This window comes from Haemaphysalis longicornis, unplaced genomic scaffold, assembly GCF_048455015.1.
Source record: "Haemaphysalis longicornis isolate Haplotype H1 unplaced genomic scaffold, Haemaphysalis longicornis Haplotype H1 scaffold_9, whole genome shotgun sequence".
Lineage (NCBI taxonomy): Eukaryota > Metazoa > Arthropoda > Arachnida > Ixodida > Ixodidae > Haemaphysalis > Haemaphysalis longicornis.
Genome location: NW_027526460.1, coordinates 75,960,824 through 75,974,739, shown reverse-complemented (window position 1 = coordinate 75,974,739; position 13,916 = coordinate 75,960,824). Strand labels below are relative to the sequence as shown.

General features: G+C 46.0%; 1 protein-coding gene across 2 annotated transcripts in view; it reads right to left on the bottom strand.

The window, feature by feature from the left end:
• Efr (ER GDP-fucose transporter) overlaps positions 1-13,916 on the bottom strand; it is a 31,757-nt gene that overhangs the window by 3,625 nt on the left and 14,216 nt on the right. For both annotated transcript variants that reach the window (XM_077685363.1, XM_077685362.1), the window contains exons 8-10: positions 11,640-11,749; positions 9,949-10,024; positions 6,319-6,391 (exon numbers count right to left, since the gene is read on the bottom strand). In XM_077685363.1, the coding sequence (XP_077541489.1) occupies positions 6,319-6,391; positions 9,949-10,024; positions 11,640-11,749 (259 nt within the window). The remainder of the gene's footprint in view (positions 1-6,318; positions 6,392-9,948; positions 10,025-11,639; positions 11,750-13,916) is intronic.

Here is a 13,916-nt window from a genome sequence, read left to right as displayed (position 1 = left end):
TTGAACTGGAACTCTCCTCCAATTGACAAAGGTAGCACTAGTAAATATTTTCAGCTTTCAGCTCTACAGAGGCTAGTCTTGAAGCCAGCAGAGAAACCATTCTTCTGGAAGGCACAGAGTTTCACTGGCATAACAGGTGAAGCAAATGACATTGGCAAGTTTTGCTCGGTGACAAACTAGACCAATCTTGCAATATATTTTGGAGGCTCAAGCTATGCTCGATTCTGAATAGGCCAATTCTTTTTGGAAACTCTTGCCATTTATTTGTATTTGGTGTAATCTGTTGTAGTAGCTAGCTGAACTGAACTGAGTGGTGCCTGTCACATAAAAAACAAGAATGGAAAAAAAAGAAAGAAAAAAGCAGTGCCTGAACAAGTGGTTTCTCGCTTTCTACGTTTCAACAGTTTCATTTGACTAGACTTTTGACATTCTCGACTGATCATGCAGCCACATCACAATGTTGCAATGTTCCACAATGTGCACAGAAAACTTTGCATATAATTGACAGAAAATTACTAGTATAAGCATGACAACATAAAAAAAGAAAAAAAAAAAGCATGTGCCTTATCATCATCAACTAGCAGCTATACACTGCTGACATGTCTTCTTTGGCAACTTCTGATTACTCTTAAATGTCATTAGTCAAAATAGTTTTCGACTACCTTGTTTTCTTTCTATTTTTCTCTCTCATTAAGTACCCAACAACGCCTAGTTTGGATGCGCAGTACAGAACATCATGCATGCCAATTACCTCTCGCTTTATCACTTATCTGCGGTCTTCGACGCTACAATTTTGTTTTCTGCGGCCCTGTAAACGGTATAATGTCTGGGTTGTCTGATGTCGACTGGGTTGCTTGGTATTCAATTTTAGCCTCACTGCTCACAGCGTAGGAATTGCTGTGATCACAGTTAGTGTTGCGATGTCATTATAGATAACTAAATGTAGCAGAAATAGTGTGTCCTCATCAAATTATGAACTAAATGGGAAAACCGCTGGTTGTTGAGAAGAAAATATGGAGACATAAGGTTATCAAGCTCAGTGGCACGAACAACACTCCTGTTTTGTTTTATATGTTCAAAAGCCTATCTATCAGTGTATAAATTCCCCCCCCCCCCCTCCCCCCCAACAAAACTATACGCCTCGAGCTTTGCGATCGCTGCGCCGCCTGCCGCCGCTTCTCCGCGGCGTTGACGGGATTTGCGCTGCGTGACTGATAGGGGCTCGTGCAGTGTTTTGGTTCTATTTCGCTTCTTTTCGCCTTTCCGCGCCCTAAAAAAAACTTGTTATGGTGACGACTATAGGCAAAGAGTACGTTTAGGTCACTTGAAAAGCAGCTGCCTCTTCGTAGAGTACGCGATCGCCTGCAAGAGCTACCCGGGGACGCGGTTCTGCGCGCTTCGTCGCCGCTCTTCCGGGCGTCGGCGACGGCAGCAACATATCACCCCTGTCACCTCCAAAACATCAGGCACAAATTAATTCTACTGACGCCTCGTTTAGACCTGATACTGGCACAATAAGAGGTTGGCTTCATTTTGCAGCGTGGACAACGAATGCGGCTTCGTTTCGCGTATATAGGCCGCAGAAAAATATGTTTCGGGGATGTGATTACCCAACCCCGGACAACAACTTATGCCTTTTATAAGAATATAAACCATGCGAAAATGTAAAGTATATTCCAAGCCTGTGCGTCGTTAAATCTGTGCCCACAAACGCCATATAGCAAGAACCAAGGAAATGAAACCGCAGGAAAATAAATGCTGTGCCAATGCGGAATTTAGAAACATAATAGCTCTAACGGAAATGAAAAAAAAAAAAAAACAGCGCAGCTTCTGCCATGCTAAAGACGTTCGTCTAAACTTAAGCCAGGTTGGTTTCACTAGACCAACTACACGCGAAATGCACTGCTATTTCGCGAGAAATCGGGGGGGGGGGGGGGCGGGGAGGGGGACGCCGTGTACAAATGCGGAGCGGAATCAAGCAATCAACGTTTTAGTAATCCCACACATAAATCTCGCGTTCACTTTTCTTTTGTTTTTCTACTTCAACGAAGAGCTGATCGTACGGCGGACGCATTTTTGGAAGTATACAGGGTAGGCTGTTCAACAAGCGATGAAATGTATCGTTGGAAGAGTGTGGTATGTGTTAAGGCCCTCTGATTTCAGTTTCTGGTTTATTCTGCAGGCTCCCTGTGCCATATGACGATTTTTCGAAGAAGCATTTAGTCGCGGACGTGGATTATATTGTAAGCCCGTCTCCGCGCTGCTCGCAGAGGATATATGTAGCAAATGAAGGTCTGCGGGCGCGTACCTCACGACAAGACGACTCTGTCGTGTGCTGATCCCCGAGTATAATTATGCATTGTCCATCATACGTTTGTTGAATATTCCAGAAATTAACACAGACTGGCTTGTAAATGGTGGTGATCAATATCTGAGGTATAATATTGGCAAACGTAACTGGTGTACTGCCAGGTATGAGTGCTCCGCTGATTACGTAAGCGCACAAAACCGATTTAAATCGTAGCGTATAGCCGTAGCATGAACATCTGAGGAACCGGTGGTTACGGAGACACGGCTAGTAAATTCAAGTCAGTGTAACTACAATCGGCTCCATCATACGCCGGTTCCGCGACGCTGGCCTGTAACACACACCTGGCGCTTATACAGACCGAAAATACCACACTAAGATCGCGTCTGAAACATTTACACTCTCGTAAACACACCCCATTTGCGAACAGAGTGACTGCTCCACACAAACATGAATTTCAAACGCCCACAAACGGTAAATCTCATCGTGAACGTGCCGCAAAAGCAGCGGCGGCACTGGGGAGCGGGGCGCGGACTCCCGCGCCTGCTTTCGAAACGGGCCGCTAGGGGGATTTCAGTGGCGCCCCTACAGGCCGTGCTCGAGGCGTATAGCGATGTGGCTATGCTACTGATCATGGTGGTGAACTAGAATCCAGGCAATGTGCTACACAGAGATAGTGCCATGTTAACGGTAACAGATTGTGGCATTTCTACACTATTGTTTGGAATATGAATAGTCTGTACGCATTATTTTGATTGTGCATGCCATAAAAGCTGCCCGTGATGTTAAAGGGATGGACCACCAATTTTTGTCGCGTTTATGTTTTCTAACTCGGATGAAAGCCAGCGTTTCACATAGCCCACTAACCGCAAGCAATTTATGAACAAATTGGTGGAAATAATTTTAATTTGGCCCCAAACTTTCTGAAATCCGAAGGGTGGCAGTTCGTAGTGTAGAAACTTGACACTACAATGTGTGTCCCGGTCACGCGACCTCCAAACCTCGCAGCTGCTGAAACTGCTGAAATGTTTATTCATGTCACAAACTCGAGCGTACGACGACTAAAAGTATCGTATAATTTTTTCATTTTATTGTACAGCGCCTAATTCTTCTTGCAGTAGTTCGATTAATTCAGTTCGGTTCCATTCGCCCCGAGACAATATGGAAGTTTCTCGAACGAAGAGGCGGTAACACGATCTCACGCCGGCTGGCCGGCCAGAAAAGAACAAAAATAAAACCTCCGCCGCTCCGGTTTCGTCGAAGCTTCCAGTACTTTCGAGGAGGTGCGCGTGGCCTTGCCAGGGCTTAAGAGCGTCGATGATTCTAGAAGGGAGAAGAGGGAAGTTATTCACTGACGGCGGCGGGCGCGTTGTGTTTTGTGCTCTCCCTCTCCCCACCGGCGCGCCTATAAAAAGAGAAGCCGCGCCTAAACAAACCAGCTACGTTTGGACGTCGTGATTGACAACGGCACCTGCCCGTTTGTACATCACACCATCGGTGACCCGCGCCCTGGAGGACTCCAACGTGCTCCCGGGCCTCGAATCACCGTGATCGTCTCGGACGGCCTGGCCTACAGCGAAGCCACGCTTCCCAGGTAGCCGACTCGCCTCCGACAGCGGTGCATCGTCCGGCCCGGTCGGTGAATATGCTGGGACTCTGTCTCTCATAAGCATCGAACTGTTCATTTTCTTTTAGTTAACTGCTCCGATTCGTAATATTCATTTGTTAACGCGCCTGTTTGTATCATTTTGTCGAATTGGACATTTTCTTGTATTTGAATTCCATCTAAGTTGCCTGTAATTATCGATCTGTTACCTCGTGCTTGTGTTGTCTCTTGCCTGTTTAAATATAAGTCCTTGTGCTGTTTTCCGTTCAAGGCTCTTGCTCATTCTTGCCGCTCTGGTCGGCGAAAGCCGCACATCAGACGGCCACCCCCTTTGTCACCTGTGCCCTGTGGATTCGGTGGGGTTTGTTGGCTCTCATGAGTCGACTCCCCATATCTTCCGACAGTGCACCCTAATTTAAGGAAGCGGGTGACAATTTCTGGCGTCCACGGCAAATTGTCACCCGCTTCCTTAAATTAGGGTGCACTGTCGGAAGATATGGGGAGTCGACTCATGAGAGCCAACAAACCCCACCGAATCCACAGGGCACAGGTGACAAAGGGGGTGGCCGTCTGATGTGCGGCTTTCGCCGACCAGAGCGGCAAGAATGAGCAAGAGCCTTGAACGGAAAACAGCACAAGGACTTATATTTAAACAGGCAAGAGACAACACAAGCACGAGGTAACAGATCGATAATTACAGGCAACTTAGATGGAATTCAAATACAAGAAAATGTCCAATTCGACAAAATGATACAAACAGGCGCGTTAACAAATGAATATTACGAATCGGAGCAGTTAACTAAAAGAAAATGAACAGTTCGATGCTTATGAGAGACAGAGTCCCAGCATATTCACCGACCGGGCCGGACGATGCACCGCTGTCGGAGGCGAGTCGGCTACCTGGGAAGCGTGGCTTCGCTGTAGGCCAGGCCGTCCGAGACGATCACGGTGATTCGAGGCCCGGGAGCACGTTGGAGTCCTCCAGGGCGCGGGTCACCGATGGTGTGATGTACAAACGGGCAGGTACCGTTGTCAATCACGACGTCCAAACGTAGCTGGTTTGTTTAGGCGCGGCTTCTCTTTTTATAGGCGCGCCGGCGGGGAGAGGGAGAGCACAAAACACAACGCGCCCGCCGCCGTCAGTGAATAACTTCCCTCTTCTCCCTTCTAGAATCATCGACGCTCTTAAGCCCTGGCAAGGCCACGCGCACCTCCTCGAAAGTACTGGAAGCTTCGACGAAACCGGAGCGGCGGAGGTTTTATTTTTGTTCTTTTCTGGCCGGCCAGCAGGCGTGAGATCGTGTTACCGCCTCTTCGTTCGAGAAACTTCCATATTGTCTCGGGGCGAATGGAACCGAACTGAATTAATCGAACTACTGCAAGAAGAATTAGGCGCTGTACAATAAAATGAAAAAATTATACGATACTTTTAGTCGTCGTACGCTCGAGTTTGTGACAATTCACTTATTGAAAAACCTTTTTAACTCAAGTATTTGTATAAGTTTAAATTGCATACGTATTTTTAAACATTCTCTTGAAAATTTTGAAGACATGCTGCTGGGTTGCTCTCAGGGTGGCTAACTGAACCTCCATGCCCAGAATCAATGGCAGCATTCAGTAACCAGACCCAGTGAAGGAGCTTTGGCGATTCTGCCTGAGTCAGGGGCGTTTCTTCCGCTAAAATATTCGTTTTCAGTTTCCCAAAATGCCAACGGCAGCTTAAAAAAAAAAGGGGGACGCGCCTGCGTAGAATCGAACTTTGCTGACCTCCACAACATAAAGCCAGCACTCTACCTATCGTTCTTCCCAAAAGATGGTGCCTTCGTGCAAAATAGACTAGTGATTAAAAATACACATAAAGGAATCAGAAAGCCTGCAATTCACACTTTTTTTAGCTGGGGACAAGTTTTTAAATAGCGCTTTTCATCTTGCATACAGACAAAAGTATGCTGCCACGCTACTGTGTGTCATGGTTGCCAGCATTATTTTTGGGATGACACATACGACTCGTAGATCTAAAAATTTCGATTTAAAAAGTTTTAGGGCGTTATCAGCAAAACCATTTCGCGTTAAGGTGGTTTAAGGGATGCCCTTTCATTTGGGATAGAGAATATATACTCGACAAAAATCGGTTGTCTGTCCGTTTAACACAGTCTCTTGCTGCCTTCGTCTCTGTGTATAATGAAACCACCACAGTTGGCGGTCGCACGGCTTGTTTGCTGAGCGCGGGTGACTGTGTGGTGGGAATGTGAGCCCACAAGGGATACATTGAATGTGCGAAACAGTTTGACAATGCCCTGCAGCATCCCTGCTGACCGTACGGTGACTTTTGTCAATCCCACGCTGATGAGAGATTGTGAGTTTAGTGCAATGATTTCAAACAAGAAAAAAAGAGAAAGGATACTGTGTGATGACATTGATGAGTAGGTACACCCAGGCCCTTGGAATGGCTTCCAGGAAAGGCAGTGCTAAGGGGGCTGTAAAATAAGCGTGAAATGTTAAAACCACTAGAAAGCGGGGCCAAATGCACTGGCTGTGAACCTATGACCACTTCAAGAGCTTGCAGATCACCGGCCTTAGCTGGGGCCATGAAGACAAAGTACAACCTCATTTAATCTAAAAGAAATAGCCTTTGGTAACACACTCAATTTTATTTCAACCAAGAAAGCCATTTTTTTAACTGAAAAAATGCAAGAAAGCTTAAAAAAACCTTTCAAATTTTACGCCACATGACAGCAGTGACATATTAGAAGGAACATTGGCTAATTGTACGTTACCACTGAAGTGGTATGATCAAACAGAAGGCACCACTACACTTGCAAAAAACATACACCTGACCCTGTGATGCCACATAGACCAGGCATGAAGTGGCAAGGGAGTCGTCACTGTTTCATCTGTGTACCTCGATACCTACCGTAAGGTTCTGAGAGAATGCCCTCCACGAAACATTGTCCACCCTGAATAGGGGTGTAATATTCAATTTACTTGTAGTGTTGCGCCAGCATGTACGATCGCCTGCTGTCGCCGACGGACAATTTCCAAGGGTGGTAGCGCTGGGGCTGAGCCACCACTGTTGAGTGCTGGCCACGAGCGACATATAAACAGGGACCCCAGTTTGGGTTCACAGCGCGAAGGTGCTTGGACGTTCGAAAAGACCCCAAAGACCCCGAAAAGACACCTCGCGACATTCGAGAAGACCCCAAAGATTGTCCACCCCCTAATATCGCGTTAGCTTGTACAGCTTTGAAAGCCCAGTTGGAGCTCCCTCTGTGAAAATGTACCGCAGCCGTGAACACCGCCAATGTCTTGATTTTGAACAAAAGAGACACAACCTGTCCAGCTTGACTGGCGAGACGAGGAGGAAGGGATTGTGGAGGGGAAGAATCGAAAAACAAAGAGTAGGGAGATAGGTGCACAGCTGACATCCAGGTACCAGAGGGAGGGAGAAAGAACCAGCAAACCACCCTTGCAAGCTCTTGCCACGAAGTGTGATGCTGTTCGAGGCGCAGGCTGGGGTACAGTTGAACCCCTTTATAAGAGACACGTACCGGGGAGCAGTTTCTGTCTCTTATATAAGATGTCTCTTATAAGCAGGGTGCCATGTTTTTACCAACTGATCAACCCATAGTTCAATGTGGGCACCGTATGACTAAAATAAGCTCAAAAGAACGCTACAGCATGTTGCAAAAGATCCATTCTAATTTATGTTTGGCCCCCAGAATTTATGAAACAGTTCCGAATCTTGTTTGCTTCATGACTGTATTTACACTGTATTTTACAACCGATTCTGCAAGCTTTTTTTCCTTTCCTTGTTTGTGGAAGGTGAATCGTAGATGTTGAGTTCACAAGCCTGATGAATAGCCAGAGCGCACAGCTTCTTCCGCTGTGTGCTCAGGCTATTCATTACGCTTGCAGGACTCAACATCTGCAGTGCTTCTTGATTGGGAGCTACGCGAGTGGGAGAGCCTGCATGTGCGATCGCGCTCCATTCAATGGACGGCAGTAAGCTTCAACCACTTCTGTAAGTTGCATTTTCATTGGCAGGGCTTCTCATTGTCATTTCATAGCTGACTGAACCACTTTGTGTTTGCTGAAGTTATAATAAATAGCGACTGCAGGTGTCTGTCGTCCACCTGTGCTTCCAGGATGGAAGCAACTGCAATTAGTGACTGGTGGTACTGCGTCTGAAGTTAAAATGTCTGTTACAAGCGAGATTATTGATTAAACTTCAAGGATGACTTGTCCCTTATAACCAATCTTCTACATCTGATGTCTGTTATAAAAGAGGTCGATTTAATGGGAGAGATAGGGCAGCCAACCATGTGGGTGAATAGTGTCTCTTATACCCATTTGTCTCTTACATCAGTGTCTCTTATAACGAGGTTCAACTGTACTAAGGACCTGGATGTGGAGGCAGAAGTGGGACGGTGAGGGGGCGGTGCTGTGTGTGATATGTTGGCGAGGAAGACGCAGCACACATTGTTTGGATGAACAAACAGCTACACCCCCACCACGGCAGTGGTGCCACCATGGAAGAGGCACTAGGTTTCATTAAGTGTCCCCCCATAGGGCACGCCTGGCACAAACGACATTACAGATGTGAGTGGAGCGCCAATGGGGTGGGTACCAGTAACAACACACTAAATCCAGTCGGCACTATAAAGCGTCGACTGGAGGAGTGGCGAAGACGCGCTCGTTAGAGTGCGAACGGGTGACGACAAACAAAACTATTGCGGCTATCACGCCCAGGGAATATACTGGGAATTTACTCTCCCCATGCTACAAAGGGGCAGCTGCCAACCCACCACCACCACCACCACCACCACCACCACCACCACCACCACCACCACCACCACCATCATCATCATCAGCATGCGTCCGGGGTATGGTAGTCTCCGTCCGAAGATACCGTCTTGGCATTGTTTAGGCGGTGTGGCATCTCGACAAGCCTTGAGGGTTCTGAAGAAGGCAAGTTCAACCAGTGCCTGGACTCTGCGAGCACTGAACTGGCAAGAAGACCCGAACCTGGGGAGGGCATGGCGGACGAAGCGCTGCAGCTAGTGTTCGACTCTGATAGCAGTGCATCATTCGATGGCTTAGCGACGATGAGTGAACAAAATAAAGGCAAATCATCTATTCATGTGTCGATATGGTCACTTATTTGCCCTTTCTACAAAGTTCGCCCATCACGTATTTTTTTTCACTTGACACCTCTGTAGATTAGGTGGGCAATCTTTCCGAACTTTACAATAGATTACTTGTTTGACGCTTGCAAAAAAAAAAAAAAAAAAGGACAAAGCATTCTTTTTATGAGCCAAACTTGTATTTTGTCTTCATGGCTCCTTCAAAGGCCTTTGGCACAGGGGGAAGTTGTAGACGAATCACATATAAAACGAGCCTACAAAAACTAAATGAAAAACAACCTCCGGGGAACTACAAAACACTCCTCACTATGCACACAGGTATGTATGTAGGCACATGCAGAAGTGCACCAAATTCCTTGAGAAGCATTCCCAAGTACATTTTACAGGGCAGATAATCACACTGTTGGACCTTACAATAGCTAGGTCCCCCCTTTTAAAACACAATGCACATACACACAACAAATGCAAAAAAAAAAATGCAAACAAAAAAAGCCTGTACATTTAAGATTTTTGTAAATGGAAGGAAAATAAGGTCACAGCTTGGCTAGGTTGATAAACTGACGTGGCCACTCTTTCTTATTGTGCACAAGTCGTATCAATTATTGTTTCCAGAAATGAAATGACAAAATTGGTGCACTGATATATTCATATATTTGTGCCCAGAGTAAATTTGTTGCCAACTATATGACGCCTCATGAAACAAGATCTTGCAGGATTAAAAAAACAAAAACTTGATCACTTTGGGTAATTACTATTTTTAGAGTGTACTAGAAAAAGGCTGAAAATGATCTCTCACACGACTGCAGGCCATACAGGGCGGGAACAAAAGTCACCCAGACTGAGAACACATTCATTGTAGCTTTATCAGACAGCCACACAACTTCACGCACCTGAAGAGTTGAACAAAACGGCGTGCGAATAGATGTCAGGAACGAGAAGCAGAAACCCGGGCAATGGCAGGGCATGCTGTGGGGAAGAAGTTGACAGAAGGGTGAACATCGTTTTATGCAGTCAGGAATTGGGCAACTAACTTGGAGCAAACTAAAGGGGGCCATGAAGACAAAACACAACTTAGGTTTATTAAACGCTGTTTTGTCCCGATAACAATGACACCAATTTCATCGCCAACTTCAAACAAATAATGGAGTTATTAAGGAAAGGAAGTGGTGGTGGTTCAGCAGTTAGTACTTTCCAGCGATTCCTCTATGACGTCAAGAAACATGAACGGGCGATTGTACCACTAGTGGGGCTTTTATTTCCATTTGACTGTATTCACTTGAATGCTAACGTGCAGTTGACACACGATAACTGTGTTTTCAGCACTGGCTCATATTACGTCACTTTTGCCCACAACGCATCACTGCAGCTTGAAATTTTGATAGTTTTTCAATATTTCTTGTGTTTTTTGTTGTCTCAAAAAGACATCCTTCGCGACTGGAACGAAGCTGAGTTTTAAATCGAACCAAGTTGTGCTTTGTCTTCAGGACCCCTTTAACACCAACGACTGCACGAACAGGCGGGCCTCAATATTATGTCCATGAAAAGCACTCCTTGTACTGAGAAGGAAGAGCCGTACCAGCTAGTCCAGTGGTGCAGCAAATGGAAACGTCGATTCTTTATTTCAGTGCTGCCAATTTGGCAATGGCTCCTTCTGAACACTATGAAGAAGCAATTGTTTCTCTCGATCAATGTGCAGGGGCTTTGTCCAGTACACTATTGACACATTGCCCATAGCAGCCAATGGAAAGCAAGGCCTCACAGCTGTGAGACTATTGGTGATACGGCGGCAACATGGTGCCCACACTACCTCACTGGGGCCTTTCGAGCGCCACTCTTTGGAGAAACTACTTTGGGCATTGAGAAACATCTGCTGGAACTTCTGTGGCTCTTCTTAACCTGTAGCTGGGTATCTAAGAACTTAGTTTTGTTTTTGTTTTTTCTTAATGAAAATGCAACTCAGCGCTTCATACATCAAGGTAAATGCAAGTTCACAATGTGGCCTTAAAGAGGTCAAGGTCAGAATGTAGCTTCAATGCATCCGTCCCTGACCGTACACTGTCGCAGATCCCATAGAAGAAGAGAACAAACATTTGAAGAAGCACGTTAGCGTGCAACAAATTATACCCAGAGAGTGCCTTGTAGGCTTGTTTGATGGATACCAAGAGACAAGGTTTCATAGGGTGCTTCAATATATGCATGCCACCGCAGGAAAATATGCATTTCAAACAGGCTTCACAGATCATAGAAATGCTCTTGAAAACTTGAAAGATCAGCAAAACAGAGCAATACATAACAAATTTCACCCGTTCATTTTGCCTGCAATTGCTCAACACACAAAACAATAAATGCGGAGTGAATCAAAGCGACAGGATGTTTCCCCACACATATGGACGATGCTAAAATCGCGCATTGAAAACAATAGTTCCCTTAATTTCTAGTTTTACTGCAAAGACAATACGACTTCCATGTGGTAGCTAAAATGCCCGTTCTAAAACCCTAAAAATTATATTTCGTAGTATAACCTTACTAGTTTGCGATTTTCGGTGGCTTAGCAATGGCCCGGGATGTATAAAGGACTCACGGCATAGAAGAGAGATTCGCGGGGGTGCTTGCCGTAACGGGCGTACAGGGTCTCCTGGTAAATGCCCATGCGGGCTGACAGCAGCAAGGCAAACGTCAGCAGCCCTATGCCTGGAAAGAAGAAAGTGTTGATGACGATAAAAATTAGAGCCGCTCCACTCAATGGGAAAGCTGTCGGAAGTGCAGAGCAGTGATTTGCCATAATGGGCTGCAGCGCCATTATCCGCTCACTGCTACCACCCACCACGCTCTTCGTCACTCTCTCGCACTCCTCTCTTGATGAATGGAACGGAGGTTTGTCCAACGCATTTCAAATTTCCCGCCTTCGCAGTGCTTTCGCACCCCCTGCCTGAAACCGCACCAGTGGGAGTTCTGTTCTTTTTGCGGTTGCTTATCCTCCTGCAAGAGCCGGGGCTACCCGCGCCTTACTGCGCAGTTTGGAACTCGCCATTTTTTTCCTTGCACTGCCACTTTCCTTCGCTTAGTATCGTAAAAACCAACCCAAACGAGCGTTCTTAACTAAATTAACGTGGGCGTTGCCGGTTGATCACGTATATTTTGCCTCAAATGTACCTGCAGTTTTCTTTGCACTAAACAACGGGGAGATGTATAACAAGCGCCAGTAGTTCATGAGTTTCGAACGGTTATGACTATATAAACCACTTCGTGTTCGAGCCTCTGTGGGACGCCACTACGACAGCATGCCGTGGGCTCTACTTGGGTCCAGTGAGTGGATACGACGACAAGGCGACCCCGTAAAGTGCTTTGCACTTAAAACGTCATATTGTACAACTTCCAAAGCAGCATTTCTGGTCTATTCATGTATACAACAAGAACGGAATGAGGGAGGGAACATATTATTTTGCAGAAAAAGTTACGTCATCATTACAGCATGTACAGGTCCGCGCAGAAGTAAACGGAGCATGGGAGCGGTGGCCGAACTGCATCGCTGCACCGCGTAAAGGCGCCTACGGGAACCATGGAGCGCCGGTCAGAGAGTGTGTTCGCACTGCCCCCGCCGCCCTACCTGATATGTTTAATCGCCGCTCTGCTGGTGTGTCATGCTCGGCGAGACGGTCTTCAAAAGGCAGCACTGGGCTATAGAGGGGCGCTGGTTGCATTGGCACTCGCACGCATCAGTGGCGACCGAATCCGCAGCTCATGAGCTGGACGAAGCTGCGCGCGCCCGCAAACGTGCTTTGTGGGGTGGTGGTGATTTATTAACAAAGGAGGGAAGAGAAAAAGCCTGGGGATATTGTTGAACTCAACGGGGAGTTCACCCTCATACAACCCAGTCCAGGGAAGGGGATTGTTGCGCGCTGTAAAGGGCGGTATAAAATTGTGGGCCGCTGCGGTTTGGCATAGCATGTCATTGCGATATAATTAATTGCAAGCCAGCAACAAAATTGCCGCATACGATATAGAAAGAACATTCACAGACATTTTCGTTGTTCGAAAAAAAAAATCTCGCTTACGAGATTTCTTCTTTAATGTTGTTTTTGTCTGAAGTTATTGCTGCCGGTCAGTCCAGGTCTGTTCTGAAGAAAGGGAAATAAAAAATTTTCATGCAGTGGAAATTCTGTATTAGAGAACACCATAAAAGAATAGGTACAATCGTTGCCTGCTATTACAGCGTGCCCCATTGGGCGCATATTTTGTCGCATTAACCCTTTCGCTCCCGTTGACGAGGATAGCTGTCATAAGATTTTGTACCATATTAACCGATTAAGAGTATGGTCGCCATTGGTCATGACGACTATACGCGCCATCGGTCATTTTGAGGCCTTGACGGCGCTTTTTTGCAGAACATTAAGGTCATGCACTGCAGCCATTTTTCAATTCAATGCGGAGTTTAATTTAAATCTGCAACACTTTCTTAACTAATATAAGGTGCTCATTAAAAATAACAACGTCGGTTTTAATGCGACAACAAAATATGCACCGTATGAGGCCCGCTGTAATAGCAGGCAAAGATTTTACTTATTCTTTATGGTTTTCTCTAATACAGAATTTCCACCGTATGGACATTTTTTATTTCCCTTTCTTCAGAACAGACCTAGACTGACCGGCAGCAATAACTTGGGACAAAGCCACAACATTAAAGAAGAAATCTTGTAAGCGAGATTTTTTTTTCGAACAACGGAAATGTCGGTGAATGTGCTTTCTATATTGTACGTGGCAATTTTGTTGCCGGCTTACAATTATTTATATCGCAATGACATGCTATGCCAAACCGCAGCAGGCTATAATTTTACACTGCCCTTTACAGCACGCAACA